Source organism: Pleurodeles waltl, chromosome 1_2 (genome assembly GCF_031143425.1).
Source record: "Pleurodeles waltl isolate 20211129_DDA chromosome 1_2, aPleWal1.hap1.20221129, whole genome shotgun sequence".
Lineage (NCBI taxonomy): Eukaryota > Metazoa > Chordata > Amphibia > Caudata > Salamandridae > Pleurodeles > Pleurodeles waltl.
Window position 1 is genome coordinate 20,598,129 of NC_090437.1, and position 20,803 is coordinate 20,618,931.

Below are 20,803 nucleotides of genomic sequence, written 5' to 3' on the forward strand. Positions count from 1 at the left end.
GTAGAGCCTCTTAGCACAGGACCCACCAGTGGCAGTGGTGTTGTCTGTGGGAATCTGCACTAGCCATTCCTTGGTGGAGAGCAGGAAGGCATTCAATGCCAAATGAATACACCACAACTCCAGCAAACTGATGTGGAGGCAACAAGCCACAGAGACCAGAGTCCTCTGATCGCCACCTCTCCGAGATGACCACCCAACCCTGTAGAAACACATCCGCCACCAACTTCAAATCATAGTGGGGAAGAGAGAGGGTCTTTCACTGGTCCAACAGTGGTTGAGCAACCCCCACTGCATTTTGTCTGTACTGTCTGCTGACACATGGATGGAATTTGACAGATTCCTTTGGTGCTAAGCCCACTGAGAATCCAATTCCCACTGCAAAGCTAGCATGCAAGAGACTACTAGGCCAAGAAAGCTCAGAGCCATCCTCACTGAGACCCAGGACAGAGGATGAAATTTCGGGATCATCGCCCGAATGCTCTAAACTCGTTGGCCTGGAGGAAAAGCTAGAAAATATACTGTATCCTGGATGGCTCCGATGAAGAGGTGCCTCTGTGAAAGGGTCAGGTGTGACTTTGCCAGGGTGATTGAGAACCCCAATGACGTCAAGAGGTTCTCCTTCATCTGTATGTGGTTTGTGACTAACTGTGGTGAGAATGCCTTCAACAGCCAGTCGTGGAGGAGGACTGGTAACCCTGACCTTCGCAGATTGGCAGCAACTAGTGAGAGGCACTGGTGAGGGCAAACGGGAGTACAGCAATCTGAAAGTGCTTGTGGTCCAACATGAACTGCAGGTAGCGTTTGTGTGCCTGCAGGATGGGGATGTGAAAATAAGCATCTAGCAAGTCCAACACCACCAACCAGTATCCAAGGCAGGAAGAACTTGGACCAGGGTGGGCATTTTAAATGTGTCCTTGCACAGGAAGGTGTTGAGAGGGCCAAGATCTAGGATAGAAAGGAGACATCTGTCCTTCGACACAAGGAAGAAGCAGGAATACCACCTTGGCCCTTTTTATGGGGCCAGCACCCTTGCTATGGCTCCTTTGGCCAAATAAGCCTGCACTTCCTGGCATAAAATCGACTTAAGGTCTGCCAAGAAGTGGTTTGATATAGGTGGAAGGGGCGGTAGGTTGAAAGGAATGGCAGTGCATAGCCCTAATGGACAAACTCAAGACCCATTTGTCGGATGTAATGTGTTGCCACCCATGCAAGAAGTGGCTGATCCTGCCGCCATCAGATGGTTGTGTGCCAGCAGAAAAACACTAAAAGGGCTTGGAGGTTGTGGCTTGAGGGGCGGAAGACTAAGGCATGCACTGCCCCTGCCTGTGGCCAGGTCACTGTCCGCTGGGGCTGACCTTTTCGGGGATATACCTGACCTCTGAAGGACCGAAAGCCCTGTGGAGAAGGCAGTGGAGCCAGATGTTCTAGACATGACAAGCCCCTAGCATATCCCTGAAATGGTTGGAATTGTTGGGAGGGGGGCTTGCCTGACTGGAAATAAAAGGCATAAAGAGTGTGCCATAGCTCATCTGCCCATAAAATGCTCTAGGGCCAAATATGCATTCTCACCAAACAGGCGGTAGCCATGAAAAGACATGCCCATGAAATTCATATAGACATCTCTGGAAAAGCCAGTGGACCTCAAGTACACATGGTGTTGAAGCACCACACTAATTTGAATAGACCTAACTAGACAATCCGTGGTTTCTGGCCTGAGCAGATGCCAAATTTGGCCATATTCCAACCATCTTGAATGGTTTGGGCTAAGGAAGCCTGTGAGCCTTCTGGGTCTGCAGTTAACACCTCACACCCCCCCCCCCCCACATTCCATAGTGGGTGTAGCAACCTAGTAAACAGCTTGTGTTAATCAACCTCAAGGCAAGGGTGTTGGAGAAGAACATAATCTTGTCAAATGTATCTACCCGTTTTGACATCCTGTGAGTGGAAGTGTATGAATGGCGTAGGGGTTCACTCTACTGGTAGATGTTCGAATCACAAGACTTCCAGGGGTAGGATTCTTCTTAAGAGGTTCAGGTCTCCTGGAACAGATCTATGGTTGGGGCTGATGTGTCAGTTAACTGGGGGCCAGAATTCGGTTTAACCCAAGTGCCAGAAGCGCATCAGTGAGGGCTGCCCTGAAGGGAAAAAGAGGTTCAGTCGATGCCGTACCAGGATGTATGACCTCTGTCAATACATTTACCTCTACCTCCATACTGGGAAGATGGAGGTCAAGGACCACAGTAGCCCTTCTGATTATTGTAGCAAAAGAAGTGCTCCCCACTCTTACTGGCCCAGGAGGAGAAACAACCAAGTTTTGGGTGAGGTGTTCAGCCCACTGGCATCCTGTAGATCCATGTACAAGTTGTCCTCATCATAGCGTGAAGCAAACTCACAATCCCCATCGCTGTTGTCTCTATAAGGCTGGCTCTGGTCAGAGTCTGAGCTAAAAAGATGGTACAGTGTCTGTGCACGATTGCGCAGCAGTGGAATCATCTCTGACTCAGAAGCACTGCTTTAGAGTTTTATTTGGCCCCAGTCTGGTCCCTGGGGATATTCACAAAGCAAGGAATCCGCAGTCAGAAGTATCCATCAGAAGCAACATTTATAGCAAATGCCTGCTTTGGATGATGTAACAAATGAAAAATGGTATGGATCACAGCAAATTTAAATCATACAGGAAAGAAATGCACATATTTCATAGAGAACAAAAACGAGACAGTAGGGTGCAATGAATGTGATAGCTTTTGTGTCGCGTTATGGCTCATTGGTAAACATTTTGCTAATCTACATTGTCAATCATTTGGTTTTGAGCTCAATATTGCATAGTGATTGGAATGAATACATGTGAGTAAGCTATGAGGTTTGCCCCACTCACAATCTTGCGCAGAGGTAAATGTGACTCTCTTTAGAAATCCTTTAGCAGAGGGTGACCAAATCCTGAACATAGTTTTTTTTAAACCAAAAGCCATATTCACAATCCACCTTTGACTTCTTAAAATTTCCCCCCATTAGCGTGGGTCATTTAACAGTATAATATACTGCTCCTGGTTCTTAAAGTGGCAATCAGCTCCCAATACCAAAGGTTTTCCAGTCTTGCACAACATTCATACCAGTTTGGGTGTTGTTTAACTGGACTAGTTTCCAGAAGAACCAATGTTTGTGATGGAATCGTATGCCCAAACTCACCTCTGCTTTAGGGAGTAGTTTTGTTTTTATATGACCAATCGGTATGAGGGCATTTTACAATAAACTCAAAAATAGTACAGTGACAATAAAACAATTAGCAGTGTTGAACCCTTAGGGGAAAAACAGCATATGAACTAGGTGGAAAAACACCACAGAGAACATAGTATGAACTGATTCATAGTCTTTTGGTTAAAAGGCCACATGGATTATGTTAGTTACCCTGTAAGCATCTGCTCAAGGCATGTAGTTCTGTAGATTCACATGCTCTGCATACACCTGCCATCTAGTGTTAGGTCCGGAGTAGTGCAAGTTGTTTTTCTTCAAATAAGTCTTTCGAGTCACAGAATCCAGTGACTCCTCCTCTCTGTGATACTGCACATGGGCATTGACTTCTTTGTTAGATTGTTTCCCGCAGGCGGGTGAGAAAGGAGAGGAAATGTATGTGTAAGAGAAAAAAGCTGTCCATGCTAATTATATAGAATATACATACATAAAAGTGCAACTGCAACGGCCAATGGCATCCGGGGAGGAGGGAGAGTGAGTGTGAATCTACAGCACTACATGCCACGAACAAATCCTTACAGGGTAAGTAACATAATAGGTTTAATTGCATGTGTGGCTGTAGATAGCCATGTTCTGCACATGCTGTAAGGCAGTCCCTCCTTAAACGCAATGGCTAGCCTGTGGGAGTTGCAGTCGTTTGAAAAAGGGTACATAGTGCTGCCTGACTTACACTGGCTTGTTGGCATGCTAAAACATCCACACAGTAGTGTTTAGTGAAGGTGTGTGGTGTAGACCATGTGCCTGTCTTACAAATATCAGCTATGGATATGTTTCCAAGAAAGGCCATAGTTGCTCCCTCCTTATGGTTGGAGTGTGCTCTAGGGGAAACAGGTAAGGGTCTTTAGGTTTTTAATGTAGCATATTTGAATACAATTGACTATCTATCTGGCTATGCTGGATTTGGATATTGGGTTGCCTTCATGAGGTGGTGAAAATTCTACAAAGAGTTGTTTACTTTTCCTAAAAGTTCTGTCTATGTAGTACATGAGTGCTCTTTTGCCATCTAGGGTTTGAAAAGCTCTTTCCACAACAGAATATGGTTGTGTGCAGAAAAATAGGAGTTCAATAGACTGATTGAGGTGAAATTGGGAAGCCACTTTAGGTAGAAATTTAGGATTAGTTAGAAGAACTACATTGTCTCTATGAATATGGAAGAAATGTTCTTTTAAAGTTAGTGCCTGGAGCTCACTAACACATTTGAGAGAAGTGATGATGTCTAAAAAAGCCACCTTCCATGACAGAAACTGAAGTGAGCGTGAGTGGACTGAATCAAAAGGGGGGACCCATGAGTTTAGTTAGTACAATGTTAAGGTTCCACGAAGGGGCTGGGGGCACCTAAGGGGGAATGGCGCATTTGAGTCCTTCTATGAAAGTTTTAATTACTGGAATTTAGAAAAGCAAGATGTCTATTCTGGAGATATGCAGCTAGTGCCACAAGATTCAAGCGTACGGAAGTGTAAGCAAGATTTGCTTTCTGCAGATGAAGCAGATAGCAAACAATTTTGTGTACCGTGGCTTTCATAGAATCAATTTGTTTGGGCTGGCAGTAGGAAACAAAACGTTTCCATTTTGCAGCATAGCGGGCTCTAATGGTTGGTCTGCATGCTTCTTTTAGAATGCCCATACATTTTGCAGGTCAATCAAGGTAGCCAACTCTATGACCTCAGGAGCCATATTGCAAGGATGAGTGACTTGGGGTCTGGATGTCTCATTTGTCATTGATTCTGGGTGAAAAGGTCTGGCCTGTTAGGGAGCTTCTCTTGTGGGAATACTGAAAGATCCAGGAGTGTGGTGAACCAAGGCTGCCGTGCCCAGGTGGGAGCCACAAGGATCATGATGAGAGATGTTTGCCTGACCTTCCAAATCAAAACTGGAATAAGAGGGAGAGGTGGAAACGAGTAGGCAAATGTCCCTGACCAACCCATCCATAGTGTGTTGCCTTTGGATAGTAGATGTGGGTACCTGGAGGTGAAGGTTGTGCATTTTGTGTTTTCTGCTGTGGCAAAAAGGTAAATGTGAGGGGGCCCCCACATTCTGAAGTATGATTGAAGGGCTGGTGGGTGGTGCTCCTATTCATGGACTTGTTGCTGTATCCTGCTGAGCAGGTCTGCAAAGTTGTTGTTCATTCCTGGGCGATATTCCGCCAACAGGTGAATGACGTGGTGAAGGGCCCATTTCCATATGGTTGAGACAGGTGTGATATTTGTGAAGACTGTGTCCCCTCCTGTTTTTATAAGTAACATATGGCTGTCATATTGTCCGTCTGGACTAGGACAACCTTGTGAGACTGATGAGGAAAGAAAGCCTTCAGTGCTCGGAATACCACTTTAAGTTCCAAGTAGTTGATGTCTAGCGACTGGTGTTTGGTATCCCAAAGACCTTGAACTGTCAGGTCTTGGAGGTTACCACCCTAAACCATCTGTGATGTGTCAGTGGTTAGTGTGATGTGAGGAACAGAGTCTAGAAAAGGCCGCCCCTTCAACAGGTTGTTGGTGTTCCACCATTGCAGAGAACTGAGAGTCTGGCGATCTAAGAACACTAGATCCTCCAGGTGACCCTCTGACTGAGACCATTGGCAAGATAGACACTGCTGTAGGAGACAAATGTGTGGTCTTGTAGTCTTGCATGGGGAACTATGGCAATGCAAGAAGCCATCATCCCTAACAGACACAGGATATTCCTTACAATGGTTTTACTGGAATTGAGGGAGAAGTGTCTGAAAATTCTGAATGTGAGCAGGATTAGGGTATGCTAATACTAGCTGTGCATTCCATATTGCCCCAAGTAAAGTTGAACTTGTAGAGGATGTAGATGATATTTGAGGATGTTGAGAGCGAAGCCTAGTTTATGAAGGAGATCCACTGTCAACTGAGTATCTTGTTGACACTGGTGAAGTGTACTGGCTTTGATGAGCCAGTCGTCCACATAAGGAAACACATTGACATTTTGCCTTCACAGGTGCACTGTGACGACTGGTAAGCATTTTGTGAATACTCAAGGGGCAGTAGTCACTCTGAACAGAAGGACTCAGAATTGATGATGTTGCCTGCAATGACGAATCTTAAATACTCATGGTGTGCAGGGTGGACTGGTATTTGAAAGTAGGCGTCCTTTAGATCTACAGCTGCCATAAAGTCGCCTTATTGCAGAAGTGGAATGACATCCTGGCGAGTGACCATGTGGATGTATTTGTTTAAGGGATGGAGATGTAGAATTGATATGAGAGACCTGTCCTTTCTGGGGATAAGGAAGTATAGGGAATATACTCCTAAAACTTGTTTTAGCAAGGGAATGGGTTCTATTGCCCCTTTGAGATGAAGGGCTTGAGCCTCTTGCTTGAGAAGTGATAGGTGTTCCTGCGATAACCTGTGGGTGCCAGGGGGAATGTTGGGCGGCGTGGTAATGAGCTCCAGACAACAGTCATTTGGGAAATGGCAAGCACCCATTGGTCTGTGGTGATGGTGTGCCAAACAGAATGAAAGTTTTGGAGTCTTCCTCCGAAAGGTGTTGGGCAGTCAGGGGAAAGGTGTAAGTAGTCACTGTTTGGCAGAGGAGGTGGATCCGTGTGTGGCAGCACTCTTCCCTCTTTCTTTGTTATTTGTCCCTCTGTAGAAGTCACTGAAGTAGCCTGTACCTTAAGAGGATTGAGACTGTTTATGTTGAGATGCAGAGGCCTATGTAGGGGAGGATTTGTGCAATCCCCTAAACCATGGGTGTTGAAAGGAAACTCTTGTGGGGGTTTGTAAGGAGACCATGGCCTTGGAAGTGTCAGTGTCCTCCTTTAGTTTCAGTGACCTCCTAGTTTGTCAAGTGTCCACTTCGCCCAAATAGGTGCTCCTTATCAAAGGGCATATTTAAGACTGCCTTTTGGACCTCTGGCTTGAAGCCTGAACACCTAAGCCAAGCATGCCTTCTCAAGAGAATACTGGTCTTGATCCCCCTGGCTGCTGTGTCTGCTGCATCGAGGGCGAACAAATGGAGTTATTAGCAACAATTTGTCCCTCAGAGACAATTGGGTGTTCCAATTTCTTATGTGCCTCAGGGAGGTATTGCAGCAATTCCTTCATCTTGCCTCAATATGCTGTATGGTGGTACCTATACTCTAATGTAAAGTGGGTCCGAAGGGGTGGCCTTATACTTGTTATCCACCTGAGAGGTGATTTCTCTGGAACCGACAGGTTCCTTAAAAATATCTCATGCATGTCTGAGTACGCCAGTGAGCAATGGAAGATATTGAGTGTCCCTATGGGTTGAGGAGAGAGAGTCAAGCAAAAAGTCCTGTTCTATGGGCTCTTTGTGAAGTCATACATTGGGGAACACTGGTACTCTATATACTACTTGTTGATATAAGTTAGTATCTTCTGGAGGGGAGGGGATAGCAGATCCGGGTCATTAGGAGTGATGGGATCTGGATCGTAAGCATCCTGTGGATCTGCATCATCACTTGGGCCCCCTAACCACCAGAGTAAGCCTGTGGTGACCCTTGAGGTGTGTCGTCCAGGGTATCTTGTATTGGGGAGTGTCTTGGAGTGGAGTGGGGAAGGGGGTGGAGGTGATGATAATGGTGGAGGAGAAGGAGCAGGAGGAGGTGGTGAAGAAGGCTGGTGGACAGGGCTGGTGGCCTTATTCTTTGTCTTCTTCCTTGGAGGGATAGGAATGTCCAGGGCTTCCTGAAATGTTAGTTTCCTCTTTGGAAATGAAGCAGAGGAAGGGGTGGTGATGATGCTGCCTGTTCCTTCCTAAGCAGTGCAATATTACTTAGAGGAATCACTCAATCCCATGACTCAAAGAACTTCTTTGAAGAAAAACAATTTGCACCACTCCAAACCCAACACCAGATTGCAGGTGTATGCATAGCATATGTATCTACAGCCACACACACCACTTAACATTAGTTTAGGAAAAGGCGACCAGTACAGGCTTTAAGAGCTTCCTGATGATAAAGAGGGAGGATTCCAGTTTGATGCTTTGAAGTATGGCGCTCCAAGCAACATTACAGGACTAGTGAAAGACTGCGTCTGGGGAAGAGATGTTTAACACCTGGTGCCTGGCCTGGTCTCACGGTTTACGGATTCTCTTTTGATACAAGGTGCTATTTGATGATGTCCAACAAACAGTCTTACTAGACATGAGCAAAACATGTTGCCAAACACATTATTCTGCACCTGTCTTCTCCTACCACCACTTTTTCATTGTTTACAACATACATTTGTCATTTCTCTTTGTATTCAATTTAAGTAGGAGATGTACAAGTTGCTTTCGCCTTATGTTAATGGGACTGAGGGGCTGAATAAATGGATTTATAAATGTAAAAGAGTACACATTAAACTTCTTTATGTGGCACAGCGGTCATCTGTGAAGGCCCCTTCAAATCTTTATTCTTGATAGTCTACTTTTGAGTTGCAAACTGATACTTATAGTGTTCAGTATACTAAAAGCACATTAAGCACAAAACACAACATTTCCAGAACAGTACGGCTCGAATGCTATTTTTGTTTTTACCGTAAATGGTGTTGCCTTCTATTAATCCTTTTCCTCGCTCACCAACTACTACTCCATCTGAGTATCCGCAGCAAATGAGGTTACTTCTCAAAACGGGGTCTCCTCCTCGTCGGATGTCTGCGCCACCCCACTGATTTTCACGGATGACATTTTCTGGTATGCGGAAGAAAGAAAGAGGTGTATCCTAATCCTAAAGCTTTCATTGAATAAAAAACTGGTAAGGATTCAACAAACAAAAGAAAATGTTAATGAAAAATAACCTCAGATTTCATGGAAATCTGTTCAATATTGATTTTGTTTTTAGCCATGAGTTTCACTTCCTTCAGTAAGACACAAGTTTTAGGGCCCAATTTAGATTTTGGTGGACAGGTTACTCCCTCACAGTGGTGACGGATATCCGGTCTGCCAAAAATATAAATCTCATAGGAAATAATGTGATTTATATTTCGGCGGACGGGATGTCCGTCACCGTTGTGACGGATTAACCCATCTGCCGAAATCTAAATCAGACCCTTAGTGTCTATATTCTGTAGTTCGCTTTCCAAACTGACAGATGATGGCCGATAACAATATTCAGTGGTGCAATTGGTAAATAAATTTGGAAAAGCGAGATATACATTTCGAAGTATTCAGGATTTACCAAAATCCCTGGGGTACACATAGAAATGCAAGCAAATCAGAGATTTCCAGTTCCACTCTTCCTGTGACATGCTTACTGCTGTTGATCGTCTCCAAGAGTGACAATCCCACTAGAACTGTCTATTGGTTTTCTGCATTTGCACATCAACCGTTTTTAACTCACAAGGGAATATATATTTCATTACCTTGAAACTCTATACCCTGCAACCCTAGGAAATACGGGACACTTCGCTATTAGTAAAAGTAATAAAATATAACAAAGTAGGTTTTAATACCATTCATTTAAATGTTTATTTACAGCACACACATTGTTAAAGGGACATTATGATTCCCTACTACATTCACATGGAAAAAGTTCATTGAGAAACAAACAAATTCCCACAAAAACCTTCAGATAAAGTAGTGTTAGTGTTACGAATTCAAACCTTATAAATACTTACATTGGCTGACTATGGTCACCTACTCAACCGTAACCCACCTGTGCTGTTTATGATCTGTCACATTACATCACAGATGTGACATTATATATAATAATAGTGCCATTCAGACTTCTTTCTACCTCCTCTATTGTCTCCTTAATGTTCACCTTCCCTCCCTCTGTCTTCCATCAGTCTCTCTCTTTCTCCATTGATCTGTTCCAAACTCTCTTATCTCCCCTTAGTCTATCATTTCCCTCCATTCTCGCCCTTCCAAAATACTCTTGCCAAACACATTCTTTTTCCCTTTCCCACCCCGCTCTTGATCCGCATTCTCCATTCTGTGCCCTCACCACTTCTTATGTAACCCTCACTTCTCACGCCCCCCCCCATCTCTTTTCTCCTTGTCATCCTGCCAAGCCTTCTCTCTCCTATTGATACCCAAATCACCTTTACCCATCTCTTCCTCCCATCTACCCCTTTCACAAACCTCTACTTTCAGCTTCCTTCTTTTCTCCCTCCACCCTGGCAATTTCCCGCCCTCCCTTTTTAGGGTCGAGCCTGGGTTGCATGCATGCTCGGAGCCCTGTCAACTTCACGTCAGTGTTTTTTATTGGTTCGTGGGCTTGCCTAATAAAATCTGCTTGCTTTCATTAGTCGAAGGCACATATACGTCATGCCTTTTATGGTAGCTAGCCCTCCTCGAGCGCAGCTACCAAGTCCAGAAAACATGCGAGGCTCGCTGTTTTCCATCGGGCTTGTGGACTTCTTTTTCTCTAATTTACGAGCGCGATCTTGCTTGGCAGAAGTCGAGCGCTTTACATAGTTAATTTCACTTTTTCGGGTTAAGTACATAAATGCACTTTTGCCCGATAGGTGAAAAGTCGGGTTAGGAGTTTACAACGCGGTCAGCTCTAACATGAGCAAACGCGAGACCCGTTGCATTGTAAATGCTTGTTTTTTTAATCCAACCTCCATGCGTGTACCTCTACCTCCAATCTTTTTGCTCCTTCAGCTCTTTTCCCAATAGTTCCTCCCTGCCTCTCCTTCCTTCTTCTTCTCCAATTTCCTGTATCACTGTATAACTACTTTGCCTATCCTAGCCCCCTTCTTATTCTCACTTTTTCTTTGTTATCACCAGCCCACCACTCCACTCTCCTTTGACCAACTTCGACCAAACCCTTTCACTCTGACTCTACCCACTCTTCCCTAGTCTCCATCCTCCTCTTCCACAGCCTCCTCTCCATCCACTCTCTTGAGTCCTCATTCCCTGTCTCCTTATTCTTTCCCTCTGATCTAGCATCTTTCTCATCTCTTCTGAATCTCCCATCCCGCCCCCTCCTCTCTCCTTGGCTGCTCTCTCACACCTTACCTCTGTTCCAATGTCTTCTGTCTGTAGGTTCTCCCTTCTGAATGCTTTCCTGACTTAAATCCTCTTTAACTAAAAGCTGTGTGTTGCCCTTTCTCTTACTCCTATTATCTTTTCCATCACCACTTCTCCTCCCTCATACCCTTGTTCCTCCTCTCTGGCCCCATTGTTTCCTCTATTGTCAATTATTCCTTCTCCCCACATGCCCATTTCTTAGCTACCTTATCTTATCCATTTTCCTCTTCCCCATTAATCCACTGCCTCATCTTCTCTTTCCCTTCTGATCTCACTCCATCTCTTATGACTCTATACTCTTGTTTCATCCTTGCTCTTCCTCCCCATCTTAATCTCCCTTCTGCCCTACTTTGCCTCCCCACCTCTCTTTCACTTCTTTTTATATCTTCCTGCTTCCTCATGTATCCTTTTTCGCCTACCCCTCTTCTTACCCTTCTTTCATACACTGTGAATTGCCGAGTGAGAAGAGGAGTGAATGGAACAAAGCAGTTACTTATTAAGAAACTATTACAGTCCCACCTCCCACACTGTGGCTGGTCATCACACAGCTAAATCATTCAATTTGTCTTTTACCTGTTATTTGGCCTCTCCCGTTCTCATTTACAGCAATACCTGCAGCAAGCCCTTGAAATATGTGGTTCCCACTATAATAAACAAGAAAACAACAACGTGTCACAAAACTGCAACAATATGAAACAAAACAAAAAAAAACTGGATATTTGGTCTTGATTTAAATTCCACTTGACCTAAAAGGACTTTCATGTCAATAATGTTAGAAGGAAAAGTTAAAAGAAGAAAGAATAATATTCTCCCTTGAAACCTACAAACCCTGATCAAGCTCCTATCATTTATACTCTCCCAAATACCCTGTTGTGTCTTGTCTTGTGTTGCATTTATGTCTCTTAGTGATTCAAGTGTCTGCTCACAATACATGTATGCCACTGTCATGGGACAAAAGTTAATCTGTGAAGTTGAGCACAGATGTTCTCATGGGGTGATTTCTGATAATCACCTGGAACCTGTAAGAATTGCTATTCTGGCTAGAAGAAACATCCTTCATACCGAAGGATCACAGTCTAGTTCTTGAGTGCACCAGACACCTCTTTTGTTGATGTTAAGTGGTATTACATATGCACAGCAGATTTTCCAGAGACAGCGGCTTTCATGGAGGGGTGCATCAATTGAGGAGGCAGCATATATTTGGTCCTCACGCCCAGTGCCAGATGAGTCTTCTTTTGTGGCACTGTGTCAGTGCCAGCATTTCTTCTGTGGTTGGCCTTACGTCTGTTCTGCAAGCCACCAGCGTGGGAAGGCAGCAGCATAGGACAGAAGGGCCAAAAAAGAAAGGGTGTCAAAGAAAGGTTTCTTCTTTTCAGGTCTGGAAGATACCATTCTTCCGAAAGAATGACTAGCCTTATTTCATCCCAGATGGTAGCCTTCTTAGTGTTTGCCATCTAAAGTTTCAAGCCAAGATGGAGCTACTTTGTATTTCCTCTCATGTAATGCCCTGCATGGATAAATATAAGGAGGCTTTACCTTGAGATGGATGTGTTCGAATGCCATTGTCCCCCTATTTTGTGTTGCTTTCTTCGCCCACTTTGAAGCTTTTTGCCCCTGATTTCTGCTCTTTTTTGCAGCTGGATCCTATTTGGATTCTCTTGTTTTGAAGCTCTTATGCGGAGTTCTTTATCTACCATGGTTCAGGGTGGTTTTGGTGCTTTGCTCCTCTATCCTTGCATGAGTTATCATCCACACTGAAAAATGACCAACACTGCCAAGGAGTTGCCCTTTGTGTTTTTTTCTGGCCTAAAAAAGATTCTCTTAAGGAAACACTTTCCACCTTTCATATGAATATTATGACCCTCATTACAAGTACTAACATGATGGCCTGTTGAGGGTGGTGGGATAGGTGTGCTTTGGGGGCAAGGAGAGGGGTTGGTGCTTAAGGACAGGGTGGTGCATCTTCTGTGGGGGTACTGCTGCAGGAGTCGGATGAGGGACGGCTATGATGCTGCCAACAGCCCCTCCCATGAGGCAGTACAGATACATCTGGTGTCTTTGGGCCTGGAATTTTCAGGTCCAGTGTTTGCAGACCCAATAATTCCAGACTCAGACTTGTAAGATGTGGAATTTCAATCAGATTTATCTCTCCGGATGAAATACTACAAATTGTAAGGAGTGCCCATGTGTATTATGGCGCTTTAACTAACTGGAATAGTCAGCCTTACCTTTGGGCAATCAAAAGGAAACCTTAGAAAAATGTTGCAGCATCCACTGCCTGGGATATGGGCAACCTGATGTAACGGGTCAGCTTGTGTGTTCAAGCTAAAGTAAAGGGACTAAATGTACTCGGAAAACTCAGAAAGAGTGGTAAGGAAAACACACTTGAGCATCAGTTATGAATGGAAATTTCCAACCTGAGTTTGAAGATAGCTGAAAAAACTTTCCCAGACACGTCGCTGTAGAGTCATGAGATGGAGAAACTATGGACTTCCTTCTCCATCTTCAAAAGACTGATATAAAAACCATTTGATGACAATCATGGCCGGAAAATAAACAGCAACTGACAAAGTGTGCACGCTTGGCTGATCTGATCCTAAACAACAGTGCAAAGTCTGACCCCCAACGAATTCTGAGTATGTTTTTCTAAGGTTTTTAAACACAAACTGCTGCAGTATCCGCTTAGAGGTCTGTCCACACTAGAATATGCCCTGAAAGGGTTAAATTTAATATCCACCACTAACTGTAGGCCATGCAACATCTACAAGGAATCTATTATTCATATAGTTAGTTTATGCCAGGTGTTGTTAAATGAGAGGGGTGTTCTTTGAAATCCCCTTTTTAGGTCACAGCCTACCAGACAGCTGGGTTTGCTAAAGATCTCTAGGGGGCATTCAGAAAGCTGACCTGGGAATGCAGTCTGCTTGTTGCTTGCCATTGGCTCTGTGGTTTGTAACTCACATTTTTATGCTTTCCATTTGCTGGCTTTATTTGTTTTAGACTGTACAGTTGCAGTTTGTACCTTCCTTTGCCCAAACCTTATTTACAGTATCCTTCCAAGTGCTCCCTTTCTGTAAACAGGCCTGTAAATCTTGTTCTTATCTCGTCACATTTGCTGTGGATTCAAAGACCGAGGTCAAATGGCAGGTGCTGCCTTCTGAGGGCGCTTGTTTACTTTTCTTTCTCTGACTTCAAAGTGGGATGACATATGTGACAATCTTGCTGGATACTGGGGGTAGGAAAGAGTTTTTGTTTTCTAGCACACAACAACATTTAAATGAACAGTGTACATATTTCAGAATATATCAGAATTAGGAACACCAATAAAGCAAATTTTTGTTATTTTTGAATTGTGTTGGAAACAAATTCTTTAATATAGTCAAAGCAAATCATTACATTAAGTGATGCAACTTCCACACATTTTTGTCTGTGCATTGTATAGTTACATTAGTAAAACTGCATGTCTGTGCAAATGTAATGGTCATTTAAAATGAAAATGTTTGGCTGTAATGGTAGTGTGCTACCACACCATGAACACTCCACTCCACCCTACTCTGCACCACTCCACACCACTGCACTCTACTCTGCACCACTCCATGCCAATGTAATCTGCACCACACGACTCTACGCCATTGCTCTCTACGCCACTTCACGTTAGACCTCTGTACTCTACCCTGTACCATTCTACTCTATGCCAATGCACTTTTCGCCACTCTACTCTACACCACTGCATTCTTCGCCCATGCATTCTACACCACACCAGTCTAGGCCACACCAATCTACTCTGCACAACTCCACTCTATGCCACTGTACTCTATGACACTCTGCAACACTATACTCTATGCCACAGCACTCTATCCCAAACAACTGTTCACCACTCTAATTTACTCTGCATCACTGCACCCTACTCCACTTTACTCTACGCCATTACACTGTATGCCACTCTATGAAACTACCCTGTACCATGCACTGCTCAACTCTACTCTGAAACAATCTACTTTACACGACTCAGCTCCACTCTTTGCCACTGCACTTAAAGGCACTATACTCTACTCAGCACAACTCTATACTACTCTGCACCACTCTATGCCACTGTTCTCTATGTTACTCAACTCTACTCTGTGTCACTGCCCTCTGTATCACTCAACTCTACACCACTCCACTTTGCACCAGTCTACGCCACTCTACTCTGCGCCACTGCATTCTACTATGCAGCACGATACAGCACTGCATTCTGTAATGATGCACTGTATGTCACTGAATTCAATTCCACTGCATTCAATGCCACTGCACTCGGTGCCAGTGCATTCTATGCCACTATACTCTGCAACACTCTAAGCCAATACACTCTTCGCCACCCCAGTGCATACCACTCTACTCAACTCTACACTATGGCACTCCAATACACAACACTTTTGCCACTCCACTCTACAACATTCTACTCCACTTTTCGATATTCCATACCACTCTCTTCTACGCCACTAACTTTTAGAAATGTTGAACAGCAGCCATGCTGCTAAAGAGCATGGCTAAAACATATTGGCAAAGCCAATAGCTCTTGCATAGGTGATAACTTTTGGCTTTGCCAATGCTTGGTAACTTGTTTGGACTCCGCTCTTGCAGGCAAGCAGTAATAGCTTGTCGCGAAGTGACACGTGATTTGTGAAATGTGCAAGTAATGGAGAAAGGAAGTTAAGGGCAGCATATTTTGCCAAACAATGTTGAACTATCAAAGGTGTCCGGAGATCTGCCACAGGGTACAACATTAGCTTTGCAACTACCTCTTCCCATGCGACTTGTGAAATCCAAGGGCACTGTAGAAAAGGAACCTAAAGGTGGCATCTTCTGTTTAAACACGTTACACTTTCAAAGGGTCGGAGGGGGGGACTTGCCTTAGGGTATAATACTAGCTCCTTATTATAGCTGGAGAGGTGTGTTCGGAACTGCCTCGGTGCCCGCAAAGCCTGTTGGTCAAAACTGCACTTTACCACTGTGCATTTGTTAACATTAGCACTTATTGAGTGCCTCATACAACGCATCTTTTCTTTCAGTCTGTTTGCTGTATTTTGATCCGTCCTTTAATTTTAATAACCAGAATGTTTACCATCGTCTTTCTTTTAAGTGTTTTTACCGTTAATGCATAGTTTTAATGAACTAAGGCATGAGATAAATAAACCTGAACTTGAATGGTAGGGTTATTGTATTTACTACGGTTTGCCTGGGACTGGAGTATTATTTTAAATGTGCTTGAGGTTTTTGCGTTTCTGTCTCCTTTTGCCTACACACGCAGCAACTGTGTAGGGCTCTGCTGTTCAGATGGCACATGCATCGCTGGCGCGTGGAGCTCATACTACAACAGATAATTTAGAACCGATGCAGATAGGAGGTTGACTTGCGTTCTAATGCCATTACTGCCCCTGCCAATGCATAACATGTACTGGATCCATGGGACGCACTGCCGCTGTCTCAGCCAAGGGACTGGAAATACCTGGAGGGCGTGAGGCTCTGTGCTATGCTACCACCGTTGGAGTCCATACTGCTATGCCAACACACGTGCACTTACTGGCAAGGCAGTGTGTGTGTCCCTGTGTGTGACGCCACTGATGTGTGCAATAGGTGCCTTGTTAAGGGTGAGTGCAGGCTGCCGTTACACAACTGCCTGTGTGAAATGTTCTTTCTAATGTTGTATGCACAGAATGCACTTGCAAGGGAATGAGTGTCTTTGGCAAAACCCAATATGAAATTCGAGTTTCTATTTGAGATGTACAGGATTTAAATTCAAATCTCATATATGGCACTTACTCCCCCTGACAGCCGCTGAAGATGCCTTTGTGACGATGAGCGCAGGTTGCAGAAAACCCAATCCTGATACACAAGACGTTCTTGGGCGGCGTGTATTTTCCTATGTGTGATGCCACTGATGTGTGCATTAGGTTCCGTGTTAGGGGTGTGTGCAGGCTGCCGTTGCACAAATGCGACATTTCTTCTCTACTGCTGAATGCACAGAATGCTCTTGCGAGGGAGTAAGTTTAACACCCACTTTGAAACTCCCGTTTCTATTGATATTTGCACAGGATACCTTTAGGGGGGCGAGTTCAAATTGGAAGAAATTGTGTACAAGCTGTATTTGTTTGGGACTTGCAACTTGAATAAGCATTTAACGGCAAAACATTCTTCAATTTCAGCAAGTACCATGCAGGCACCAAGAAGAACAATAATGCGCTACTTAATTGGGTAAAATGATTGCTGTTGGATCCCCTGCGTCTTAAAGACTCCTTATGTGACCCCCTTCACGTACATCAGACCCACTCTGATGGCTGGGAAGGGGTTCACCTTACAAATGGGTCGGAAGGAGCATGCATTAGAAGTCTGATCTTACACCGGAGATTCTGGTGTCAAAGTTCTAGTCTCTTTCAATCACAATTACGTAAGTGACGCGTAGTTGGGCCTAGCCCCCGAAAGTTACGCTGGCTACTTTGGATCCAGAATGAGGCAGGACAGCATCTGCTTTGCCTTCACCATTCTGACCATCCCCTCTATCGTTGGCTATCGGACTTTCAACGCGTCAAATTCGACAGTGTATTATTGGTTCAGTCACCATTTCATTCAACAACTTTGACACATTTCAACACTATACACCAGTTTGGTATTTGAGCTCCGTGCACGAAAATGTTTCTTAGGCGTATACGCTGCTGACTGGTGAAATACCAAGGCTGTCTAGCTTTGATTCGACTTCATGTATTTCTTTCACCACACTACAATTCCTGTCTCTTTATCTCGCACTTGAAGGTTCTTTTTCGTCTCTACTCTCCATCGTTGTTACTATTTTTTTTTCCATTTTTCTCTTTTTTCTTCCTTTTCAGCCTTTCTTTTCCTTGGTCTGCTTCAAAGTCTTATGATGAAAAAATAACTCCAAGTGTCTCCCACCAGCAACAACATGATCAAATTAATAAATGCCTACTATGAACCACATGTGCAAGAACATTATAGGGACTTTTTGTGGAGACTTCACAACTCTACAATTCTGTAACATTCTCCTTACTGCAATTTTGTACAATTCGGGAAACTATTAACAGCTAGCTTTTCAACCGAAACCCTCTGCCACATCTCGCTGATCCATTTAAGTATATTTCTGCCCACAAATGTCGCCTTCGAGCCACATAAACTGCGAATGAGCAGCCCAGTAATTACACATATCATGCAGCCCTGGGGCCTGGAAGTCTGAGCAATACTGTTCCCATTCAAGATAAACTGAATAATCGGGAATGTATTCGTAATAATAAATCCCTCTTTCCATACTGGATAAAAGTGCACATTCCTATCACTAGCAACTGACTGTAAACATATATATAGTACTAAACAAAATGATAGGCCTGTCATTTTTTAGTACGAATTGATGTCACTATGATGCTGCTATTAGAGCATATAATGGGCCCTTCTATGCACTAAATGTAGAACAAGACATACATAAGAAAAAAACGCAACCTTCAAATTTCTTTGTACGTCTGAGAGTACAACTTCAGCGACTTTCTGCATTGAAAGGCAGGAAAGGTTTCAACAAATGTTATTAACGGCTTAAAGAAAGGCTCAGCCTTGGCTCCTCTTTATGATGCACCAAGGAAACACATTTACATGGTGATGTAACTCATTATAGATGCATTCCTGTTTCTTCACACAGAGGTGCAAGGGCACACAGCACTGCCACAGCCTGCCAAAAGAGTGCTTGTTGTGGTTAAAAATAGAAAAAAAAGGGGAGGGGAGGGTAACAAAGCAGATGAAGGAAGGCAAGAGAGAAATAACGCGCTGCATTGCCGCACAACAGTGTAACCAACCTCACGACCGGATTTCCATTGTATAAAATATAAATGCCAGCCTCCTTGTTCCCATATATCTGATTGCTACGGATGATGCCTTTTCCGTTGCCAAGGACGACGATACCAGAACGAAGGCCGCTGTGTATCTTATTGCACTGATGGTTTCACGCAGTACACGGATGGAAACAAAGAGATAAAGAGTGGTACAAACGTTATTCATTTTTTTAAAAACGTCACAAATGATGCAATGGGCAAACATGCGGCTGTTCAAGTACAAACTAAAAAAGCCAACTCTCGTGTTCTCCTGTGAAAGAGAACAGCTGAGTATGTCGGACAGGCACTTTTACCACATACGCAGTTCTTGGTTCTGTGTTAGTTGCAAGAGAATGCAGCAATATTTTCAGTAATAATGTCGGTTGTAAAGCACTTCTAAATGTGCTCGACTGCTCCTCCTCCACTTAACAGTAATACCCCCCAGAGCACCACATTTGCAAACAAAGAAAACCAGATATGGGCCTTCTCTGGAGTGCTACGTTGGAAGCAATACACATTTGCACTATTCATGAGCTCACGTTTATGCCGCAGTGTGCCTTTTGTGTTCAAGCGTTAGACAAGTCTTATGAACAAGTCTCACAAACAAAGAAGGAGGTGACCGGGGAGTAGTGAAAACCTGAAAATCAAAGGTTCCCGCTTAGGCAAGCCAACTATGTCATAACTTTGTGATGTGAGAAGAAAAATCTGAAAACGCCCTTCTCATGTGAGGCTATTTTGACAAAAATCAATTGATCAGTTATCATTTAAGTCTTTCCTGTAGAATAACATAAGCATCAGAGAAGTCAGACCAACCTGTTAAGTAAATGTCATAATTTAATGACAAAGCCAAAAGCTCAAGGTCATTTCGACAAATAAGAACCCACGTACCAATGACTAAAGAGGACGACACTACAACGCCTACATCCAAACAGCTGATCCACTATTACGTACCCATTTTTGTTTCCGTCTGACTGGCCTCACTCACTAATGGGTGAATATAACCTATATCCTTGCAAACTCTAATCAACTTTATATCGTACACAGGAAGTTGAATTTCTTTATATTAGCCTGCAAATGTTCTGCGCCCACAACCTACTTCTTTTAATACCTCTCATCAGTGGCTCAGCACAACCATTACCTATACATTTAACACAGACTCCTCAAATAATAAAGTTCATACCCTCCATTAGAACTTCGGTTGTATGATGGAACCACGCATGCCGGAACAACGCATGCCTTAATAACGTGGTCTGAACCACAACTGCGTCGGTTCCAAGCATGCTTTTACAACAAAACTCCCCCCATCCCTAATACCTAAACTAACTCGACCCCCCCACCCGCCCTGAGCCCTAAAAAAAAAACGATCCCATCCTCCTACCCCCAACACCTAAAGTACCCCGACCACCACACTCGCCCTGAGCCCTAAAAAAAACAAACCTACCTGAGCCCCCATCCCTGCCCCTAAAACTTTAACTATCCCAACACCCCACACCCACCCTAAGCCCTAAATCCATCCCCACCTCTAAAAACTACCCACCAACCCTGCCCCAACGCCACTTACTCACCACATCTTCTCCTGATCCTTCCTCTTCTTCTCTCCTTCCGCCCTTCTTAAACCTTCCCCATCCCTTTAAAAATAAACTACCCTGCCCCTCACCCTAAGCCGTTAAAGAAAATACCCAAACCCCCCACACCCACGTAAAAAAAAAAAAATAGCCGATCCCCCCACCCTAAGCCCTAAAAAAACACAAAAACCCTGCCCCTTA

General features: G+C 44.0%; 1 protein-coding gene across 1 annotated transcript in view; it reads right to left on the reverse strand.

Moving 5' to 3' along the window:
* Positions 1-20,803, reverse strand: part of FBXO10 (F-box protein 10) — a 554,003-nt gene that overhangs the window by 227,626 nt on the left and 305,574 nt on the right. Inside the window, exons 5-7 of the mRNA XM_069235699.1 lie at positions 19,023-19,159; positions 11,764-11,834; positions 8,752-8,904 (exon numbers count right to left, since the gene is read on the reverse strand). Of these exons, the coding sequence (XP_069091800.1) occupies positions 8,752-8,904; positions 11,764-11,834; positions 19,023-19,159 (361 nt within the window). The remainder of the gene's footprint in view (positions 1-8,751; positions 8,905-11,763; positions 11,835-19,022; positions 19,160-20,803) is intronic.